Source organism: Rhincodon typus, chromosome 1, assembly GCF_021869965.1.
Source record: "Rhincodon typus isolate 14 chromosome 1, sRhiTyp1.1, whole genome shotgun sequence".
NCBI classification, from domain to species: domain Eukaryota; kingdom Metazoa; phylum Chordata; class Chondrichthyes; order Orectolobiformes; family Rhincodontidae; genus Rhincodon; species Rhincodon typus.
In genome coordinates, this window is record NC_063332.1 from 34,725,181 (window position 1) to 34,740,357 (window position 15,177).

Genomic DNA, 15,177 nt, shown 5'->3' on the forward strand with positions numbered 1-15,177 from the left:
TCCAGCCCTGCACCTTGTTGTCTCGGATTCTCCAGCATCTGCAGTTCCTACTATCTCTCAACTTCACATTATACTTCATTTGCCATACATTTTCCACTTAATTCTTCAAAATCACACTGAAGCATTTCTGTGTCCTCCCTTTAGTTTATCTTCCCACCCAGAATTATCATTTGTAAACTAAAGGAAGAATGTTGTTAAACTTGAAAAGGGTCCCAAAAAGATGTGCAAGGGCATTGCCAGAGTTGGAGGGTTTAAGCTATAGGGAGAGGCTAAATAAACTGAGGCTATTTTCTATTGATCATCGGAGGCTGAGGGGTGACTTTATAGAGGTGTATAAAATCATGAGAGGCATGGATAAGTTGAATAGTCAAGGTCTTTTCCCCAGGGTAAGGGAGTCCAAACTAGAGGACAAAAGTTTAAGGTGACAGGGGAAAGATTTAACAGGGTCCTAAGGGGCAACTGTTTCATGCAGAGGATGGTGCGTGTATGGAACGAGCTGCCAGAGGAAGTGGTGGACGTTGGTATAATTACTACATTTAAGAGGCATCTTGATAGGTACATGAATAGGAAGGGTTTAAAGGGATAATGGGCCAAATGCCAGCAAATGGGGCTCGATTAATTTAGGACATCCGGTTATCATGGATGAGTTGGACCGAAAGGTCTGTTTCCATGCTGTACATCTTTATGAATCTATAGATATTAGATTTCATTCCCTCATCTAAATTCTTTACATTGTTAATTGCTAGGATTACTGTTCCCCCAAATTCTCTTTACGCCTGTGTGGGCCTCCAAGGTCCATGTGTGACAGTGAATTCTGGAATCAGAAGTCAATGTCACAATGAGCATGCAGACACTGATCACTGTGTGTGGACGCATAGCTTAGCGGAATTGCCGCCAAGCACTGACCCCTGCAGTGCTCCACTCTTCACTGACTGCTCCTCAGAAAAAGACTCATTTATTCCAACTTTCCTAGCTACTGATCAGTTCTTTATACACTACATCCAATTTCGTGCTAATATGGTTCCTTACTGACAAAGTGATGTGCAGAGTTGTCTATCTCCTTATAAGATAGAAGGTTTCTGCAATCAAACCTCAGTTACTACGAAATTAACCCTTAATACTATTCCTCTGTGCTTGCAGATTTCTATGAAGTACACATCTTCCCCTCTAAATGACTGCCATTTGTTCCCCCACCCCCTGTCATCAAGATAAATACCATATTTTCCTAGGTGCTATCAGTTCTGAAGGTGGACTCGAAATGTTAACGCTGCTTTCTCTCCACGGATGCTGCTAGATCTGCTGAGTTTCTGTTTTTGTTTCAAATTCCCAGCATCCGCAGTTCATTGTTTTATATTATCATGCCAATATTTGTTGTTCTAGAATACATTCACTGATGCAATATATCCTTGTATTGTGATGCATTAAAGAACACCAATAAATTAATCATCGTGCTATTTCTCCTGTAATAAGTTTCTTAAAAATCGATATGGATATGGTCTTCGCAACCCCACTGCAATCTCCGTCACGAACACAGTCAATACTCCCTGTCTGTCCGCTCTGTACCTCTTCAGAGAACCAGCAGCACAAAGCTCCCAGTCCAGATCAGAGGCGGAGAAGACGAGAATGCTCGACCGGGGAAACTCGCAGCACCACCTCCTGCCGCCGACGCTACCGGCTTACGAGATGCAACGCAGACAGCTAGGCCGCAAAGCCTTGGGCCGGCCCCGAGTGAGGGGCGGAAGATGGATGCAATCGCAGCGCACCTTTCCTCTGCTCTCCTCCCCTGCGGGACCCGAGGAAAGGGGAGGTTGGCTGGGGGGGGGGGGGGTTTGTCGCCGCGGTCACTCACCCTTTCATGGTGAACTTCACCACCGTTAACCTGCAGCCGGCGTTGGTCAACTCGGGCTGAAACTCGGCGTCGGCCGCCACCACTTTCACCCTCATCGTCAGTGAAGTGCGTTGAATAGAAATTTACCAGGAGCAGCTCCCAGTCCAGTCCAGGCCTCACTCTTATAGTTTTCGAAAAGAAGAAAGAAAATGAGAAAAACCAAAATTTTGAATTAAAAAACACGCACTCTACATCTATCAGTCCACCCTCTTACACAGATACAGGAGATCTCCAGCGACACTGCCCACGGTAGTTTGGAAACTCCCTTCCGCCGCGCCCATTGGACAATGGCCGCCGAGCCCCGGCTGCGGGATCGCCGGGCGCTCCGCGCTGATTGGTGCAGAGTGCCGTCCGTCCGGTGACGTCAGCAGCTCGGCCCCACCCCAGCCCCATGCGTCATCGGGCGGTCTCGAGCCTCTTTGCTAAGTCATGGCGCAGAGAAGTCACCGAGCAGGCCGAGAGGGCCTGGTTTCAATGGTGCTCGAGGTTTTCTCATTCTGTCTCTCTGTCAAGCTGTGGAAATATACTGTCTGTCCTTGGAAAGGTGTGCAGTAGGCAGGTTCGATTGAAGAGGGATCATTCGGACGGAAACAACGTGCAAGGGCATGTAGGGAAAGCAGGAGTTGGGCCCTCGGTCCTGATGCACTTTTAATGAGCTGGTGTGGGTACGACGTTCGGAATAGCCAGCTTCTGCAACGTAAACACTTGTGTGATACTGTCTCCGCTTCTTCCCACCCCACAAACATACCAATTATTACTCACAGAGGCCTTTCCAATGCCAACTGCTACCATCTTTGTGTTTAAGATGCGGTTATCCAATCGCAAAACAAAATGAAAAGCTGTGGTGGCTGCGTCGTTATGTATATTTCAAGGCTGAAAGGGTCAGCTTTTTTTCATCAGTAAGGAGATCAAGGGTCATGGGGAGACAATAGTGGAGTCGAGGATCATTAGCTCAGCCATGATCTTGGTGGCTTATTTTTGCTCTGATGTGGAGGTGCTGGTGATGGACTGGGTTGAACAAGGTCAAAAATCACACGACACCAGGTTATGGTCCAACAGGTTTATTTGGAAACACAAGAGACTCTGAAAGCTTGTGTCTTCAAATAAACCTGTTGGACTATAACCTGGTGTAGTGTGTTTTTTTTTACCTGGTTTTATGCTCCAGTGTGTTATGGTCACATTTTTAAACAGACACAAAAGTCAGGCCAGAAATATTCATTGTAACAAATACTCAAGGTAACAAAAGTCAACATTTTCAGGACTTGGACCTTGCACAGGACCAGATTATAATACAGATGAATTTTTTTATAATTTTTTTTATTTGGGAAAGATGAGAAAGAATAAAGAATCTTGAAAATGAATCTACTGGTTATACTGGAGCTCTATTTTGAGGTATGGTGTACAAGATGAATCAGACCAGTATGTGTCAATTGCAAATTTTACTGGTTCTTCATTCTGCATTGAAAATAGAATGACCAGTGAAGTGTTTGGTGGCAAACAGGAGATATGTAAATGTGAGGAGGGATAACAGGAGACAAAAGGACAGACAAAGATGGAAAGTCATTTTGTTGAATGGCTATCCAGAAATAGATAGAAAGAAGAGTAAGTAACGCTCCACTTTTCTCAGTGAACAAAAAAATGCAGTTCATCAATTTTCCAGGTTATGGGTCGCCACCCCACACAACAACCTTTTCCACCTCTTCATCGTTAGAAACACTCAACTATCCATTCTCAGCATCTACCATCAGAAAGAATGTGGGAACTACAATGTATGAAGGTTGACATAAGGCCACAAAATGCTGTGATGAAATCTGATTGCAAAGCTTGGATTGTTTGAGACAGATTCTAACTGAAAAGAGAAACTAGGCAAGGAAACTCCCTTCCAGCACCTAAGGAAACAAAAACTGAAACAGTGATAAGACTTCTGGGAAGACTAAAAATGGATGTAACATACAAAAGTACACATGCCTCAAAGCTCAGAATTTGGTGAGTCCACTGGTTGTGCGCAGGCAGGCTAAAGAAGGCAGTGGCTAGATCTAGAAGCTGAGAATAAGCAAAATATGACTGGTGTGGTTTCTGTTACTTGAGGATAACATTGGTAGATCTGCACGATCCAAACTGAGTGGAGGAATTTCTGCAAATATCTGATGAAGGATCCCGACCTGAAACGTTGACTTTCCTGCTCCTCAGATGCTGTCTGACCTGCTGTGTTCCTCCAGCTCCACATTTTATCAACTTTTGACTTCAAGCATCTGCAGTCCTTGCTATCTCCTTTCTACAAATGTCAGCTGTTTTTGGTGGACTGTGCATGGAACTCCAGTAGGTTGTAAGCTACTGAACATGAACTGAAATTCTCAGTAAGGGAAATAAAGTTTTGAAAGACTTTATGACTGAAATTGTATATTTGTATAATTGAAACTGTATTTTAAGTGGCCTTCTGAAACAAATAATAAAGTGTGTCTTTGTTGCAGCTTTAATGTGTAATTATAGTTTATAGTTACTGCAACTTTCTGATGAACTAATATTGACCTCTATTGACCTAATATTTAACAAATGTTGCCTTTGGGTTTTAGAGGATAGATGATTAAGTATTTTAAATTTGACTGCTGTACAGCAAAAGAAAATCCACTTTAAACCATGGAATCTTGTGATAGTAAGCACAGGGATTTCAATTTATTCTGCTTTATTTTTAAGAAAGTTATCTGTCTCAATTGTGATATTGCCCTAGAAAAAAATGGATGCAACTGAAATGGAACAACATGTTCAAAGGCACTGGAGATTAAAAGAAGTCAAATGACAGTTCTGTTTTCCTCAGGGAACGATGAATAAATTTGCCGGACATCAATATACTGTTCTGCACTGAATTAAACCATGAGACTCAATTGCCATGTCTCTCTGCAACTCTGAGGCCCAAGGGGCTGAATGGCCTACTTTTGTTCCTATGTTTTAAAATAACTTTCATCAGCTTCCAGTCTTTTCCCCTATGCTGCTGATCCTGTGATGGGCCTATTGATCCTACTAGTTTTTCAGCTTAAGTTTCATTTTACTTCCTGGTCAGAGATTGAACGCTCGTGTTGAAATATAATTATCGTCTGCTCCAGATGTTAATGTGATTGTCCATGTGCCATGTATTGTAATTTGACCTAGAACTAATTCTGCCTCCTGAATCTTGATTCTCATAGAAAGGTCTTTGGTGCATTCTGGTACAGCAACCTTTAGATTTCTTCAGGATGTCAATGCTCACCGCTTCATAAATTTGTCAAAAAATCTGGACAATAGTTTTTAATGTTCCATGCTTGCTCCATTCCTGCATTAACTTTATCCCATCAGAGAATTTCTGCACTTTGATCTCCTATTGTTTTCTCTCTTAAGGTCTTGCATTTACATAAGTGCATTGAGAGTCTGCTGAAAAGCACTAAAGTCAAATGTATACTTTTTGAAATGAAGGATAGTAAAAGTTCAAAAGTTTATTAAGATAAACCAGAGTTACAGCAGTGAGGTTTTGGTGTAAAACTGCTAACAATACCAAGATGGCTAGCTTTGACCACCAAGGAGTCTTATTGATCAGGTGAATTTCAATTGGCAGAAGTTAGTGGTCCACTTAAAGGCCATTGCTAATCATTTTAGGGTAAAGAGATTTGCAGTCAGACAAGGAGACAGGAATTGTTGGGAATACTGGCTGAGCATTTTAAAATCAGTTGACACAGCAGACAACAGAAGCTGAAACCGACTTACTTTAGCCCAAATACGGCTGGAAAAAATGGAAATTGAGCTGGACATAAATAGAGTCATAGAGATGTATGGCACAGAAACAGATGCTCTGGTTCAACTCATTCATGCCAACCAGATATTCTAAACTAATTTTCCAGCATTTGGCTCATATCCCTCTAAACCTTTCCTGCTCATGTAACCATCCAGATACCTTTTAAATGTTGTAATTGTACCAGCTGGCAGCTCATTCTAAACACGCACCACCCTCTGCATGAAAAAGTTGCCCCTTAGATCCCTTTTAAATTTTCCACTCTCACCTTAAACCTATGCCCTCGACATTTGGACTCCCCTACCCTGGGCAAAAGATCTGGCCTCCACAGCCTTCTGTGGCAATGAATTCCATAGATTCACCACTCTAGTTGAAGTTGCTCCTGATCTCCATTCTAAAGGGTCTTCCCTGTGCTCTAAGGCTGTGCCGTCAGGCCCTAGTCTCTCCTGCTAATGGAAACATCTTTCCAATGTCCACTCTATCCAGGCCATTCAATATTCTGTAAGTTTCAGTTAAATCCCTCCTCATCCTTTTAAACTCCATGGAGTGTACACCCAGATACCTCAAATGTTTCTCATATGTTAAGCCTTTCATTTCTGGGATCATTCTCATGAACCTCCTCTGAACCCGCTCCAGAGCCAGTATATTATTCCTGAAGTATGCGTCCCAAAATTGCTCATAATATCATAGAATCCCTGCATTGTGGAAACAGGCCATTCAGCCCAACAAGTCCACACCACCCCTCTGAAGAGCATGCCACCCAGATGCATTCCCTTACCCCTGCATTTTCCCACATCTAACCCACCTAAACTAAACATCCCTGGGTAATTTAGTATAGCCAATCCTCCTACACTGCACATCTTTGGACTGTGGGAGGAAACCCACACAGACACAGGGAGAATGTGCAAAATCCACACAGATACTCACCGAGGGTGGAATTGAACCCAGGTCCCTACACTGTGAGGCAGCAGTGCTAACCACTGTACCACCCACAATATTCTGAATGTAGCCTGACCAAAGCCTTGTAAAGCTGCAGAAGAACATGCCTGCTTTTATTTTCCAGTCCTCTCAAAATAAATGCCAATATTGTATTTGCCTTCCTAACCACTGATTTAACCTGTCATTTTACCTTAAGAGAATCCTGGATTAAGACTCCCAAGTCCCTTTGCACTTCAGATTTCTGAATTTTCTCCCCATTTAGAAAATAGTCTATGCCTCTACTCTTCCTACCAAAGTGCATGACCTCACACTTTCCCACTTTGTATTCCATCTGCCACTTCTTTGCTCACTCTCCTAACCTGTGTAAATCCTTTTGAAGCCTCCCCACCTCCTCAATACTACCTGTCCCTCCACCTATATTTGTATCATCTGCAAACTTAGCCAGAATGCCCTCAGTTTCTTCATCTAGATCATTCATGTAAGAAGTGAAAAGTTGTGGTCCCAATACTGACCCTTGTGGAACATCACTAGTCATGGTCTGACATCCTGAGAAGGATCTTTTTATCCCCACTCTCTGCTTTCTGCCAGACAGCCAATCTTCTATCCATGCTTGTACCTTGCCTGTAACAACATGGGCTCTTATCTTACTCGGAAACCTCCTGTGCGGCACCTTGTCAGAGGCCTTCTGGAAATCCAAGTAGATAACATCCATTGGGTCTCTTTGGTCTAACCTGTTTGTTATCTCCTCAAAGAATTCTAACAGATTTGTCAGGCATGACCAGCCCTTGATGAAACTATGTTGACTTTGCCCTATTTTACCCTACACTGCCAAGTATTCAGAAATCTCATTCTTCACAATGGACTCCAAAATCTTACTAACGACCAAGGTCAGGCTAAGTAGCCTGTAATTTCCCATCTTTTGCCTTACTCCCTTCTTAAACAGGGGGGTTACATTAGTCATTTTCCATTCCTCTGAGACCCTCCCTGACTACAGTGATTCCTGAAAAATCACTACTAATGCCTCCACTCTCTCTTCAGTTATCTCCTTCAGAACTCTGGGTTAAGTCCATCTGATCCAGGTGATTTATCCACCTTCAGATCTTTCAATTTTTCTAGCAGCTTCTCCTTGGTGATGCCCACCATACTCACCTCTGCTCCTTGACTCTTGAATTTTGGGGATGTTATTGGTGTCCACCTGGTGTAAGAGGTAAGGTACTAGCATGGATAGACTGACAAAGTATTTGTTCGGTTCTTCTGCCATTTCTTTGTTCCCCATTACTACTTCTCCATCGTCACTTTACAGCAACTCAATGCCCACTTTTGCCCTTTATATGTCTAAAAAATATCTTGCAATTTTCTTTTATATTACTGGCTAGATTACCCTCATATTTAATCTTTTCCCTCCTTATTACTTTTCTCATTTAATTTTATGTCTAATCCCCTTCACCACATTATTTGCTTTCTCTTTTCCTTTTATGCTGTCCCTGACTTCCCTAAAAGCCAGTTTTGGTCTGTGCCTATTTTTAAATTTGTAATCAAGGTATTTTTTTAAAATCCACCTGTTCAGGGATTTTATGACATATCTGGAGCAGATGGGATTTGAACCCAGGTCTTGTAGCCCAAAGGTAAGAACACTACCACCACACCACAAGAGCCCTTATAATTAAATTCCCTTTGCCACTCCTCAGCCCAGCTGATCAAGGTCCCTTTGTATTCTGAGATAACCTTCGCTGTCAACTACATTACCAATATTGGTGTCATCTGCAAACCTACTAACTACACCTCCAATATTCACATCCAAATAATTTATATAGATGATAAAAAGCAGTCGGCCCGATACCAATCCTGTGACACATCGCTGGTGACAGGCCTCCACTCCAAAAAGTAACCATCCGTCTCCTAACTTCGAGCCAATTCTGTATCCAAATGGCTGGTTCCCTCTATATTCCATGTGATCTAATGTCGCCAATCAGTCTATCATGCGGAATCTTGTGGAATGCCTTACTGAAGGCCATATAGACAACATATAGCCTTTCTCAATCTGCTTCATCACTTCTTCAAAAAGCTCAAGTCAGTGAAACAGGATTTCCCACGCATGCAGCCATGTTGATTATCCCTAATCAGTCCCTGCCTTTCTAAATACATGTAAATCCTGTTTTTCAGAAACCCCTCCAACAACTTACCCACCATTGATGTCAGGCTCAGTGGCCTATAGTTTCCTGGATTTTCCTTCCACCTTTCTTAAATAATTGCACCACATTAACCAACCTCCAGTTTTCTGGCACCTCACCCAGGTGGATTTTAAAAAAATACCTTGATTACAAATTTAAAAATAGGCACAGACCAAAACTAGCTTTTAGGGAAGTCAGGGACAGCATAAAAGGAAAAGAGAAAGCAAATAATGTGGTGAAGGGGATTAGACATAAAATTAAATGAGAAAAGTAATAAGGAGAGAAAAGATTAAATATGAGGGTAATCTAGCCAGTAACATAAAAGAAGATTGCAAGAGATTTTTTTATCTCTGCAAGGGACCAGCAATGATTATCTTCCCACAAGGTTCTAAGGCACACCTGATTACGTCCTATTATTAACCAGCTTGAAGGCTCATTTCTTCACTAAAGTAAATTCAAATAGTCATTTGTATTGCTGAAAAAGACATGTTTTATCAAAGCTTTTCACCTTGCAGTAAACAAAACAATTTGCAAAAATACTGACTCAAGGAGAAAACTGAAATTTATATTGCATGAGATGAGAATGCTGATTGGTTGGCAAGAGGACTCTAATTGCTGCATTCCATGTGGCAACACCTCTATGAATCAATCATGGTTAACAGTCTACTGCCCTGTGTTGTTTAAGTTTTAAACTGGGCAGATTGATTCTGATACCTAATATTTGCCAGCATCAATTTGCAAATTGTCCTCCAGTATGGAAGATGAAAAGCTTTGACAAAATTTATCTTTCTTCAACAGTGAATTCAAATTCAAATCCTACGTTGGAGAAGCACAATGTTGAATTTAATGTCCCAGAAATTCCAATAACCAGATGGTCATTTTTGCAAGTAGTTTGGAGCTGGAACATGCAGAAATCTGGTTGTAGTTTACTCTCGAGGAATTGCCCAGGAAATTGAATATTCACTGGGACAACTACCTGACATTTGAAAAACTCTGTAATAAATCCCTTAAAGTCAGAGATTTCAGATGGTTCTTACTCATGTATATTTAATAGTAATCTAGGAAAAATTGGAGGAATAAAAATCTGTTCAAATTCCTGGACAACTATTAAAACTGACCATGACCTCACCAACAAAACCTTCCCCTGACATCATCTAATCTGACGCCCAACCCCCTCATCTGAACTGTCTTCCTTCCAACTCCAGATCCTGCCAGATCCAACACCTTCTCACTCAAGATCCAACACACTTTCCCCATCAACACGACTGCACCAGATTTGACATCCCCACTGATCTGACATACTCTGGACCTGACCCTGTCATACCCAACAACCTCCCTGCACCTTTCCTCTAAATCGACACTCCCAACCTGACACTCCACTCCTTTTCCCCTCAACCTACCCTAAGCATTCATCCACCCTAACCTCTCACTAACTTGGCATTCTATCCCTTTTACCCACCTGGCTGTCTAACCACTCACCCACTTTGCACTCTAAACTGCTCATCCACCTGTCTCCCTAAGATGATCGTGCGCCTGGCAACCTACCCCACACTTACTTTACATACTTATCATTTACCAGTAGCTGAAAAAGTGGCTGCAGAATATTTAACTTACAAAATATGAACTTTGCTGCTGCATAAGGAAGGCTGTTAATTCTCTCTGCTGGTTGCAAGAAATTCTGAATTGGTTTTTGCTGTTTTGTAATGGGAGACTCCTGTTCAGGAAATTCAAGGCTGGAGCTGACAAAGACGTAAGTGTGTGCTCTATTTTTTCTGTTCAGAGTTGGAACGAGTGTTACTGACCCTAATGGGAAAAGTTGGCCCAATGAACCTGGCAATTTGTGGACAAGCACCAGAAACTAACCGTGAAAACTGTTGGCTGGTTGTTAAAACTAAACGCATTCACTAACATTCTTTATGGATGGCAATCATCACTCCTATTTGGTTTGGTCAACAAATAACTCCAATTGCAATAACCAGTTGTCATTTTTGCAAGTAGTTTGGAGCTGTGTGTCGGGAACATGCAGAAGTCTGGTTGTAGTTGACTTAACTCCTTACACCCTCAGGATCATGAGTGATGGGAAAAATTGCTTAAATCAGAATCAAAATTTGATGACACATCAGGGTCACCCAAGTCCCTGAAGATCAATTTAAAATTTTTCTTAAATTAACTACTTCTTTATGAACAATAGTCAGCAAACCGAATCCAATTTCCACCTGTTCTTCTGTTCTCCTTCATGTTACAAAGTCAGAAGTCACTCAACACCAGGTAATAGCCCAACAGGTTTATTTGAAATCACAAGCTTTTGGAGCACAGCCCCTTCATCAGATGAAGGGGCCACACTCCAAAAGCTTGTGATTTCAAATAAACCTGTTAGGCTATAATCTGCTGTCATGTGACTTCTGATTTTGTCCATCCCAGTCCAACACCGGGACATACACTTCATCTTGCAAAGTCTTAGTCTTACAAAGAATCTTGTCTGTTTTCCAGTTTTCAATTCTGACATAAAGACAGCACTAAAATATTGAATTATCTCTTCCTATCTCAAATAGTGATAGAGCTGGTGGATGTTTCAAGCATTTCTGACATTTTCTTTGATTGAGATGACTTCGCTTTTTCTTAGTTTACAGATAAAACTTAATGGATCAGAATAAATTAAGAACTTATGAAGATCCAAAGCTTCTGCGAATAAAAGCAGATCAGAGTCTCTGTCCAGTTTAACTTGGTGCTGTTGAGATTTCAGAATCATTAAAAAAGTCATGGAAAGGCTTGCAACTCCTAGCAAGTACAGGCAGTGAATAAACGTACCAATACAGTACAGCTGGTCTCTATCAACTTTATTCAATTCAAGATACGCGATCATAATCGCTATATGTAATGTACATTTTTGACTTAAATAATAAATATAATAATAAATAAACAAAAATAACATTGTGAAACCAGCTTCTTATCAAAAAGCGACTTTTAAAATTAACTGGCTGGGAAACCTCTTTTTTTTTAACAAACTGAGGGCACATTTCAATGTCTTGAAATCAGAGTTTCAAAGATAGTTAAAGATTCCCATTATTGTGCCTTTTATATTCCAAAGCTTTTAAAATGGAGGTGATCTGTGTGCAAAACCTCAACAGGAAAATTTGCCTTTAAGAGCATGAATAAAATTAGCAAGGTGTCCTGACAATCCCTGGACACCCAACTGGGTGGGAACAAACTATCAGTCTTAATGACTAGGTCAATGGCACTCTAGCTCTAAAAGAAATGTGTTGCTTCTTAAAAGCTGAGTGTTATAACAAGCTAAGTACCAGAATGATAGCACATGACCAGCAACCATGACAAATCCAGCAGAAGCAAGCTAGAATAAGAATGGATGCATAAGTTGCTCTGTTCTCATACATTATCACTTTGTCTGTTGAGTAAACCTGTTTGAGATTCTTGAGTAAATTCCATAACATATATATACGTAATATATAAATACACTTTTTTACCATTTTAACATTAGTTTCTGCAGGTAATTAAAGGTAGTTTATTTTACATATAAGGTGTTATTGAAACATCCTTTTTTTAAGGCTTAATATAAGGAACATAGAGAGATAGCTAGTAGATTTAGAAAATTTATTATCCAGCAGGATTAGTCAGATACATGTCAGGAAATGTAAGAAGAAAGTTCAAAAGTCTCCAGTGGTTATTCCTCTACCAAATAGATATTCAGTTTTTGGAACAGTTGAAAGGGATAGTCTCTCCTAGGGCCAGTCAGTTATTGGACACTTGGAATGATTCTTACGTTAGACAGCATTTAACAAGATTTAATAGAATTATTGTTATAGGGGACTCTCCTGTCAGGGGCATAGACAGGCGATTCTGTGGCAGTGAGTGTAAATTTAGGATGGTTTGTTGCTTTGCTGGTGCCAGGATTTAGAGTGTTTCTAAACATTTCATGCATATTGTTAAAGGTGAGATTGAGAAGCCAGAAATTATTGTACGTATTGGTAGGAATGACATTTTTAGGGAAAAGATTGAAGCACTGCAGACTGAATTTAGGAGGTTGGGTAGAAAATTAAAAAATAAAACCTTAAAAGTAGTAATTTCTGGTTTACTCCCAATGCCAAACTCAAACGAGGGAAGGAACAAAAGATTAAGGGAGATAATTGAATGGCTGAAGAGCTGGTGTATTGTTCAGGGATTCAAATTTTCAGACAATTGGAATGTCTTTTGGTTTAGAAAAGACCTGTTCAAAAAGAATGGGTCAAACCTAAACTGAAAAGGGATCAATATCTTAGCAGGGAGATTTGCTCATTCTATTAAGGGAGATTTATGCTGATAGAGAAGACAAGTGGAGGAATTCTGAATGTAAATGGAAGGACTGATGGGGTGAGGAGAGCACGTCAATTAGAAAAGAAAGACAAGAGAGAGTAAGAATATGTGGTAACTCTGAAGAACTAAAGTGCATTTATTTCACTGCAAGAGGTCTTACGGGTAAAGCTGATGAACTCAGGACATGTTTAAGAACATGGGATCGAGACGTCACAGCTATGACAGAAACTTAGCTGAGAGATAGATAAGACTGGCAGCTCAATGTTCGGGTTTTAGATGCTATAGGAAGGATAGAAAAGGAGGCAAGAATGGAGCGGGGTGTGGGGGGGTGGTGGGGGGGGGGGGAGGATGGCATTTTTGATTAAGGAATACATTATTGCTGTAGCTAGGGAAGATATTTCTGTAAAATTGTTCAGTGAAAATATATGGGTAGTAATTACAACTAAGAAAGGAAAGATCACTTTGATGGGATTGTACTACAGGCCCTCCAACAGTAAGAGAGAAATTGAGAAACAAATATGTAGGAAGATCTCAGATATATGTAAGCATAATAAGGTTGTAATAATGGGAGATTTTAATTTTCCAAACATTGACTGGGACTATCATTGTGTTAAATGTTTGGATGGTGAAGGATTCATCAAATATGCTCAAGAAAATTTTCTTTATCAATATGTGGAAGCTCCTACTAGAAAAGGAGCAAAACTAGACCTTCTTTTGAGCAACAAGGTAGGGCAGGTGACTGAAGTAAAAGTAGGGGAACATTTTGGCTCTAGCGATCATTGTTCTATTAGTTTCAAAATGGTTATGGAAAGGGATAAGCCTTTCATAAAAGTTCAAGATTTTAATTTGAGTAAGGCAAATTTCAATGGTAAGAGACAAGAACTTTCAAAAGTTGATTGGAGTTGACCATTCACAGGTAAAAGGACAGTGTGAGGTGGGAGGTATTCAAGAGTGCAATGATGGGAGTTCAGAGGCATTTTGTTCCTGTTAGAGTGAAGGGTAAGGTTGGTAAGATTAAGGAACAATGGATGAATAAAGGTATTGAGGTTCTAGTCAAGAATAAAAAAAATCATTTTTTAGATATAGACAACTTGGTTCAATTGAATCTCTTAATCAAAATAAAGAATGGAGAGGCATTCTTAAGAGAGAAATCAGGAAGGCAAAGAGGGGATGTGAGGTAGATAAAGTTAAAGATAATCCAAGGAGATTGTACAAATGCACTAAGAGCAAAAGGGTAACCAGAATGAGGGTAGGGCCTCTTAAAGATCAAGGAGGTAATCTTTGTGTTGAACCCCAGGAGATGGGAGAGATACTAAATAGATATTTAGCATCAGTTTTTACTGTGGGGAAGGAAATGGAGTCTAGAGAATGCAGTGAAATAAACTTTGATGTTTTAAAAACAGTTCACATTACAGTTTGGTAGGGCTTAGGGAAGTGAGGGAGGAAATCACGAGACGTCTTGCAGAAATATTTACAACATCTATAACTATGGGTGAGGTGCCTGATGATTGGAGGGTGGCTAATGTTGTACCGTTGTTTGAGAAAGATTGTAAGGAGAAGCCAGGGACCTATAAATCTATGAGTCTGACTTTGGTTGTGGGTAAATTGTTGGAGGTGATTACAAGAGACAGGATTAATGGACATTTATAGAGACAAAAATTGATTAGGGATTGTTTGTGCAAGGAAAATTGTGTCTCACAAACTTGACTGCATTTTTTGAGGAAGTTACCAAAAAGGTTGATGATGGCAGAGCAGTAGATATTGTTTATTTGGATTTTTAAAAAGCCTTTGTCAAGGTTCCGCATGGTAGACTAACTAGTAAAGTTAGGTCACACAGGATTCAGGGTGAGCTTGCCAATTGGATACATAATTGGCTTAGTGACAGGAGGCAGAGAATAATGGTGGAAAGTTGCTTTTTGGACTGCAGGCCTGTGACCAGCAGTGTTCCACAGGGATCTGTTCTTGGCCCTCTTTTGTTTGTCATTTATATAAATGATTTGCATGACAATATAAAAGGCATGGTTAGTAAGTTTGTGACGACACTAAAATTGGTGGCATTGTAGACAGTGAAGAAAGTTTTCTAAGATAACAAGGGGATTTTGATCAAATAG

At 40.5% G+C, this 15,177-nt stretch overlaps 1 protein-coding gene across 4 annotated transcripts in view; it reads right to left on the reverse strand.

The window, feature by feature from the left end:
* txnl1 (thioredoxin-like 1) overlaps window positions 1–4,359 on the reverse strand; it is a 42,444-nt gene extending 38,085 nt beyond the window's left edge. The window contains exons 1-2 of one of the 4 annotated variants that reach the window (XM_048617972.1): window positions 2,651–4,359; window positions 1,850–2,009 (exon numbers count right to left, since the gene is read on the reverse strand). In XM_048617972.1, coding sequence (XP_048473929.1) covers window positions 1,850–1,944 — 95 coding nt within the window. In that variant the 5' untranslated portion in view covers window positions 1,945–2,009; window positions 2,651–4,359. Of the gene's footprint in view, window positions 1–1,849; window positions 2,229–2,650 lie in introns of those variants that run through there. The other 3 variants (XM_048617905.1, XM_048617843.1, XM_048618048.1) reach the window with 3 other exon arrangements.
* Between the last annotated feature and the right edge of the window lie 10,818 nt (window positions 4,360–15,177).